This window comes from Calidris pugnax, unplaced genomic scaffold (assembly GCF_001431845.1).
Source record: "Calidris pugnax isolate Ruff unplaced genomic scaffold, ASM143184v1 scaffold469, whole genome shotgun sequence".
NCBI lineage: Eukaryota > Metazoa > Chordata > Aves > Charadriiformes > Scolopacidae > Calidris > Calidris pugnax.
The window spans coordinates 223,967-231,843 of NW_015091303.1; the positions used below are offsets into that span (position 1 = coordinate 223,967).

General features: G+C 58.6%; 1 protein-coding gene across 1 annotated transcript in view; it reads left to right on the forward strand.

Moving 5' to 3' along the window:
• Window positions 1–7,877, forward strand: part of PI4KB (phosphatidylinositol 4-kinase, catalytic, beta) — a 38,704-nt gene that overhangs the window by 11,355 nt on the left and 19,472 nt on the right. Inside the window, exons 4-11 of the mRNA XM_014960843.1 lie at window positions 3,626–3,853; window positions 5,026–5,253; window positions 5,381–5,490; window positions 5,871–5,975; window positions 6,562–6,685; window positions 6,789–7,054; window positions 7,221–7,434; window positions 7,650–7,877. Of these exons, the coding sequence (XP_014816329.1) occupies window positions 3,626–3,853; window positions 5,026–5,253; window positions 5,381–5,490; window positions 5,871–5,975; window positions 6,562–6,685; window positions 6,789–7,054; window positions 7,221–7,434; window positions 7,650–7,862 (1,488 nt within the window). The 3' untranslated portion in view covers window positions 7,863–7,877. The remainder of the gene's footprint in view (window positions 1–3,625; window positions 3,854–5,025; window positions 5,254–5,380; window positions 5,491–5,870; window positions 5,976–6,561; window positions 6,686–6,788; window positions 7,055–7,220; window positions 7,435–7,649) is intronic.

A 7,877-nucleotide genomic window follows, 5' to 3' on the forward strand; every position in this document is an offset into this window, starting at 1 on the left:
CCCTCCATGGCACCTGCCCCCCAAACCCCCCCCCGGGGTCCCCCCCCTGCCGGCTCCGACGGAAGGTTTCCCCCAAAACACCGGCAGAAACGGGAGTTTGGGGCAAATTTGCTTGCAGTGGTTTGGCTAAAATAAAGCAGCAATCCCCATGGGGCTGGGGCTGGGGGGGGGTGCCCCGGGGGGCTCATTTTGCCCCCCCAGAATGACCCCCCGGTGCCGAATCCGAGCGGCAGAGGGTGGGGAGGGACGATCCGGGTCCCGGCAGCCGCTGACCTTTGCCTGGCGGCGTCCGCAGAAGGAAGAGGAAATGCTGTTTCCTTGATTTTTTTTTTTTTACTTAAAAGTTCTCTGCCAGATGGGATTTAATTTGCTTTTTGGTTTGGTTTTTTTCTTGTTTTTTTTTCCACGAATCATTATTTTTCCCCCCTCCTTTTCTGTGTGTTAAATTTTGGTCTTTCAATCAAAACCCAGCGTTTCTTTAATTATTCCTTAATTAGAGCGTTTTTCTTTCAAAATGAGCCTTTTTTATTAATTTATATATTTTTTTTTTTTAAATCAATAGCATCTTCCTCATCTGTGTCATTTTCCTGACGGTGGGTGCCTCTTTCCCTCTGGGATTCCCAGTTTCCTGCTGGGCTCCCCGCACGTTGAATGTGTAGTCCATGATCAAAACCACTTGCCCTCCGGTGCCTCGGGGAGCCCCGTCCTCAGGGGACGGGCTTTGTTCTGGGGTGAATTCCAGCCTTTTTAGGTTTGATCCGGAGTTATTTGTCACGTCCCCGGAGGGGGGGGTTTCACACCTTTCCTGCTGCAGGCGGGAGGGAGGCAGGAGCATCGACGCCGCGACCGCTTGCAGACCCAGGGCAGGAGGCTTTTACCCCTGAGCACACCCTGATGCAGGTTTTATGTTTTATATTTTTGTATTTTATATATTTTCCTTTTATATTTTTATAAATCTCCTCCCAATCCGCTGGTTTTGGGATGCCAGGGATGGCGGGGTGCTGCTGGGGCAGCTGGCAGTTGGGTGGGAGGTAGGACACCAGCCCCATGTCCCCATTTACCACCCAAATTTAGGTAAGTTCCTTTATTTCCCCCCTTCCTGCTGCTCCCAAAGGCAGCGATGTCCCCTCCTCCGGTGGCTTTTTGAGGCTGGGGGTCCACAGAGCCTCCTGATGGCCGTTGCCATCACCCCCTCCATCCCGACGGTGCCAGGAGAGCTTTTCCTCCTGCCTTTGCAGGTTCTTTGTCCACGGGAGATGGTTTTTTGCAGCCTCTTGGGGCTCTTTGGAAGCATTTACACCGAATTCACCGGGTGGTCGTGGGGTTGATAAATCCTGGTGGGGGGAGTTATCAACCCCAAATCCTTGGGGCAAAGAAGCTGGAGGGACTCTGCCCCACGGGGTCTTCCCAGTTCCCACAGAGCAGCTCCCGGGGGGGCAGCAGAAATGGGGATGGGACGGGATTTTTGCTGCATAAAGCTCCCAAATAACAAATTGTGATGGTTGGAGCGGAGGAGAGGTGGGACCTCGGGGCAGAGGTGGGCACAAGAGTGGGTAGAACAGCAGAAAGCTCTTCAGCAGCTGGAAAACCTCCCGTTTTGGGGCTGGGAAGGGCCCCAAATGACCCCCCCTGGGTTTGGGGGGTGTCCTCCTCACCTGGGGCTCCCTCCTCAGCCAGTCCCAGAGCCCGGAGCCATGTCCCCGTTCCTGCCCGGTGCTGGGAAGCAGCTTGACCCCGGGTGAGGAGGAGGAGGAGGCTCCTGGAGCGTGTCTCAGCGGAAGGAGGACACGGAGGCGGCTGGAGGAGCAGGGACCGTGTCCTTCCCCGAGATGTTTTGCTGCAGCAAGAAAGTAAACGGTGGAAAGTAAATATTTATGTTGGAGAGGAGCAACAGAAAGGATCCTTCGGGCGGTGGGATGAGGGAAGAGCATCTCCCGTCCTCTCCTCGCTTGGCTGCAGGAGCGAGGTGCTGAGGAGAAGGGGCAGAGGCAGGTCTGGACCCCCCTGTGCTGGTGGGACGGGTGCTCTCGGTCCCCGGAGGGGCTGGGGACGGCATTTCCTGCTGTGGCTTCAGCTGATGCCGTTTCCCAAAGCTGCTTTCTCCGTAACAGGATGCAAAACTTCCCGTGCTGAGTCCCCCGATAACGCCGAGGAGCGGGGCAGCCCCCGGGGGGACGCCTCCGGAGCGGGGCGGGATGGGGAGGACGTTTCCCAGCCCCGTGTTTGTGGCTGGAGGAGCCAGGAGCTGGAGGTTTTCAGCTGGAGCGTGGACGTGGGGGCTGTGGATGAGCCGTGGAGGTGATGGGTTGTTGCCTGACGGGGAGGAGATGCTTCAGGAGATGGTTTGGGATCCCTGGAGGAAAAGGGCGCTCGTGGTAGATCAATGGAGGTCGGAACCAGGAGGGCTTTGCCTCCTGGGCTGCTCCTGGACGTGGGCACAATCCCAAATTCCCCACCCGGGGACTCTTTCATTGAATTATTCTGCCGAGATGAGGGACTGACAGGGACCTCGATGGGGGTTTGGGGCTGTTTTAGTGACAATGACAACTACATCCCCAACCCGGAGACCGGCAGCGCCCAGAGAGAAGGTCCTGGGAGGAGCCGGGACTCGGTGGGAGAGGGGTCGGGAGAAGTGGAGCAGCCTCTGGATAGTGTTTTTTTTGCAGAAATTGGATGAAATGCAATCGAGGGGAATGGTCCCAGGGGGTCCAGGGTGGCAGGAGCCGAGGCAGGGCAGGGTCCAGCCAGGACCAGGCGTTTTCCAGCCCCTCGGGGGGACGGAGCATCCCCTGGTGCAGGGGTTTAAATATTTATCCTCTGCCTGGGCCGGGGGGAAGTGATCTCCCTGGCAATGTGGACAGGAAGGGCTTTGGGAAGGATTTTTGACGTGGACTACAGATACAAACGGTTTCCCACCTGCCCTTTTCCCAAAAGGGAACCCCCAGAGTGATCCTTCTCCTCTTCTCACCATCCCTTTATTTTCCTCTCCGGCCGTTCCCGACTCTCTCCGGCGTTTTTTCCTTTGCTTCCTTGTTCTCACGCTCCGTGGCTTTTTGCATGTGCCTCCCCAGCATGATCCCACGGGGAACACTCTGCAAGTTTAATCCTGCATCTTAAAAATGACCAAAAATCAGCCGCAATCGGTTTTGTTGTTGTGATTTAGATCGAATAAAGGGGCGCGGGGGGGGGCTCCTGGGGGCCAAGGGGCTTCTGGAATGTGGTTTGATCTTGGCAAAATGGTCGGATTGAGCCACGATGGAGGCTCTGGGGTGAGGATTGAGGGAAAATCCCGGCGTTGAGCCGGGGACGAGGCCGATTCGCGCTCCCTCTGGTGGCTCCGGGGGTTGGGATGGGGATGGCGGCTCCGGAGTCTCCGGGAAGAGGAATCCTGGATACGGGACAAGGGGAAGGGGGAGGGGGGGGAAAGTGCTTTGATCCCACCCCTGCTCTGCTCCCGGGTGCTGAGCCCGGTGATGGGAGCATCATCCGAGAGCAGGGGAAGAGGTTGGGATGAGAAGAGAACTTTATCTGGATAGAGTTTATCCCGGTGCCTGCAGAACTGCTGGCGTTACCACCCCCCCCCTGCTTTTCTAACCCTCTCCCCCCAACCCTTGAACCTCTCCAGCCCGTCAGACTTGCCCCCGAGAGGGAGTTCATCAAGTCCCTGATCGCCATCGGGAAGCGCCTGGCCACCTTGCCCACCAAAGAGCAGAAGACCCAGCGGCTCATCTCCGAGCTCTCGCTGCTGAACCACAAGCTGCCGGCCCGCGCCTGGCTCCCCACCGCCGGCTTCGACCACCACGTGGTGAGGGTGCCCCACACCCAGGCGGTCGTCCTCAACTCCAAGGACAAGGTAGGGAACGGATGGAGAGCTGGAGAACTGGTTTTTGCCTCAAAAGGCAGGGATTGCTCTCTCCAACACCCTGAAAGGAGGGTGTAGAGAGGTGGGGGTCGGTCTCTTTTCTCAAGTCACAGGCGACAGGACGAGAGGAAATGGCCTCAAGTTGCCCCAGGGGAGGTTCAGGCTGGATATTAGGAAAAAATTTTTCACTGAAAGGGTTCTCAGCCCTTGGAATGGGCTGCCCAGGGAGGGGGTTGAGGCCCCATCCCTGGAGGTGTTCAAAAGCCGGGTTGATGTGGTGCTGGGAGGGATGGTTTAGTGATGATGCTCCTTGTTTGTTGTGGGGGTGTCTATTTTTGTCAGTTGGGTTGACGGTTGGACAAGATGATCTTGAAGGTCCCTTCCAACCTAGAAGATTCTGTGATTCTGTGATTTTGGCCTCGGCTCAGCCCCTTTTTGGCCATCGAGCCACAGAAAATGCTTCCCGGGGCTGGGGGCGGTGGGGAGAGGGGTCTGGGAGGGGGAGAAATACCCCTGAGAGTGACTGTCCCTCGAAATGGGTGCGTTTGGGGGGCTCTGAGACATCCAGCCCTGCCCTGGGGGCTGTCCCATAGCTGCTGAAAAGCATAGCTTTGCCCCAAAAACATGCCAAAAAGAAAAACCATAAACTGCGAGAGCCTGAAATGGGTGCGTTTAGGAGGCTCTGGGAGGTCCAGCCCTGCCCTGGGGGCTGTCCCACAGCTGCTGAGAAGCACAACTTTGCCCCAAAAACATGCCAAAAAGAAAAACCATAAACTGCGAGAGCCTGGCACTTGCAGAGTCACAGAATTATGGAATGGTTTGGGTTGGAAGGTATAAACTGCAAGAGCCTGGCACTTACAGAGTCACAGAATTATGGAATGGGTTGGGTTGGAAGGGACCTGAAAGGCTCCCCCAGCAGCCTCCCACCAGCCCAGGTTGCTCCAAGCCCCCTCCAACCTTGGCCTTGAACCCCTCCAGGGATGGGGCAGCCACAGCTCCTTGGGACAACCTGTTCCAGGCTCTCACCACCCTCACAGCAAAGACCTTCTGCCCCACATCTCGGCTCCATCTCCCCTCTTTCAGTGTCAAACCCTCCCCCCTTGTCCCATCGCTGCTTCCATGGACCGTGTCCTTCTAACTCTTGGTTTTTTCACACCCCCCAGGCTCCCTATTTAATCTACGTTGAAGTACTTGAATGTGACAATTTCGACACAGCGAATGTGCCCGCTCGCATCCCCGAGAACCGCATCCGGAGCACGCGCTCGGCCGAGAACCTGCCCGAGTGCGGGATCACGCACGAGCAGAGGACCAGCAGCTTCACCACCGTCCCCAACTACGACAACGACGACGAGGCTTGGTCCGTGGACGACATCGTGGAGCTGCAGGTGGAGGTGAGGCCGAGGGCGGCGATGTGGGAGGATGGGAAGGTCTTTCCGTGCCATCCCAGCTCCAAAAAGAGTGGGAATTGCGTTCCCTGTCCCCACCCCATCCCACCTCTCCCCCCTTTTCCCTTCCCAGCTGCCGGAGATTCACACCAACAGCTGTGACAACATCTCCCAGTTCTCTGTGGACAGCATCACCAGCCAGGAGAGCCGGGAGCCCGTCTTCATCGCCGCCGGGGACATCAGGTGAGGCTGGAGAGGAGAGAGCAGCCCAGGCACCCGCTTCTCCGGGGAGGGTTCTGAGCTCAGGTGCTGGGAAATTTTATCTGTTAAATTCCTGGGGGGGAAAAAAAAAAAAGAAAAAGTATGTGTGTGGGTTAAGGGGGGGCCATGCAGACCCCGGGCAGCGTGAGACACTCGGGGCTGGTGCAGCCTCCCCTGGTGTCTCTCCTCCCCGTGGATGTGGGAGTGAAGATTCGCCCAGATTTGGGGTGAATCCCTGAGGTTTTTAAAGTGCTTTGGCTCCGAGAGGCTCTGGGTGCAGGGTTGGGGGCTGGGGGAGGGGGATGATGCTACTTTCTCCTTGAAGAATTGGTTTCGCTGCCTGACGGGCTCTGCCTTTGCAGGCGGCGGCTCTCGGAGCAGCTGGCGCACACCCCCACCTCCTTCAGGAGGGACCCCGAGGACCCCTCCGCCGTGGCCCTGAAGGAGCCCTGGCAGGAGAAAGTCAGGTAGGGCTGGGGAGGGACTCCTGGACTTTGGACATTCCCCGGAATCGGAGGAAATGGCTCCGTGAATTGCCCGGTCGATGGCTGTGGCCTTGACTTTGGGCCCCGGGGCGGGGGGTGTGGGCTCGGGGGGGGGATCAGGGGGTGCGTCGGAGGAGGGAGAAGATCCCCAGCAGATTTGCTGCTCTTGGGTCAGGCTTTGAGGGGCTTTTCCAGGAATTTGTAGCCACCTTCTACCTCCCAAGAGTTTGGCCGTTCCCAAAATAATCTCGTTCATGTTCCTGCTCTCAGAGTTCTGTGTCCAACCCCCAAATTCTGGTTTGAGCAAGAGGGAGAGCCCTCGGGGCTCCAGAAATCTGGGGTGGGTCTGGTCCCCGTGGGGCTGGGGGATTCGGGGAGAACCAATTCCCTCCTGCTCCTCTCGGAGGCGGCTGGTGGCTCAGGGGGGCTTTGCCCCGTGGTTGGGTGAGGGCTTGGTGTGTGGTTCCTGCCGTCCTGGGCCCCGCAGCTCCTTCTGCTTCGGTCCCAATGAGCATTCCCTGAGCCCCCAATGTCAGACCCCCCTCATTTCCCTGCCCCTTCCCCACAGGAGGATCCGGGAAGGGTCTCCCTACGGCCACCTGCCCTCCTGGCGCCTCCTCTCCGTCATCGTCAAGTGCGGGGACGATCTGCGGCAGGAGCTGCTCGCCTTCCAGGTCCTCAAGCAGCTGCAGGTGAGGGGGGAGAGGGGCTGCCCCAAGGGGGAGGGGGCCGTGGCTGCCCGGGGCCACCCCAGATCCCTGAGGGGTTGTTTTTTTTTTTCCATCTCCCCCACAGTCCATCTGGGAACAGGAGCGGGTCCCGCTCTGGATCAAGCCATACAAAATCCTCGTCATCTCCGCCGACAGCGGCATGATTGAGCCCGTGGTGAACGCTGTGTCCATCCACCAAATCAAGAAACAATCCCTGCTCTCGCTGCTGGATTATTTCCTGCAGGAACACGGCAACTACAACACGGAATCCTTCCTGACGGCCCAGAGGAATTTCGTGCAGAGCTGCGCCGGTTACTGCCTGGTCTGCTACCTCCTGCAGGTCAAGGACAGGCGAGTGTCCCCCCCACCCCGAGATGTTTCTCCTGCCGGGATTCCTCGTTTTTGTCCCTGGATTCAGGAGGGAGACCCTGGGAGTGGTCAGTGCTGCCCCCCGCTGCTGCTCCTGGGGCTGTTGGTGAAGTTTAATGGAGATTTTTCCCCCCCCCCACCCCTGCAGGCACAACGGGAACATCCTGCTGGACGCGGACGGACACATAATCCACATCGATTTCGGGTTCATCCTCTCCAGCTCCCCCAGGAACCTCGGCTTCGAGACCTCTGCCTTCAAACTCACCACTGAGTTTGTGGATGTAAGCGCAGGGGGGGGTCAGGGGGGGGAGTTGGGACAAGTTGACCCTGGAAGGGCAGCTCGTGGGGTTCACCTGGAGAGGTCCTGCAGGTGGGGGGGGGCTTCCGGGGAAGCCTAAAAGACCCCCCCAAGGGGGAGGGGGTTGCCCTTTCCTCAGCCCAGGCCGCAGTGGGGGGTGGGTTGTGACTCCGGGTCCTACAAACCAGCCCCAGAGACAGCGAGGAGGGAAGGACCCCCCCCGGGGATGGATCCCACCGAGCCCCCCCGGGGTGAGGGGGGGCTGTGCTGACCCTGTGTGTGTGTTTGTGTGTTTGTGTCCCCCCCCCAGGGTCGCAGCTCCCCTGTTTCCACGGCTCCTCCACCATCCGCAACCTGAAGGAGCGTTTCCACATGAACATGACGGAGGAGCAGCTGCAGCTGCTGATCGAGCAGATGGTGGACGGCAGCATGCGCTCCATCACCACCAAGCTCTACGACGGCTTCCAGTACCTCACCAACGGCATCATGTGATGGACCCCCCCCCGG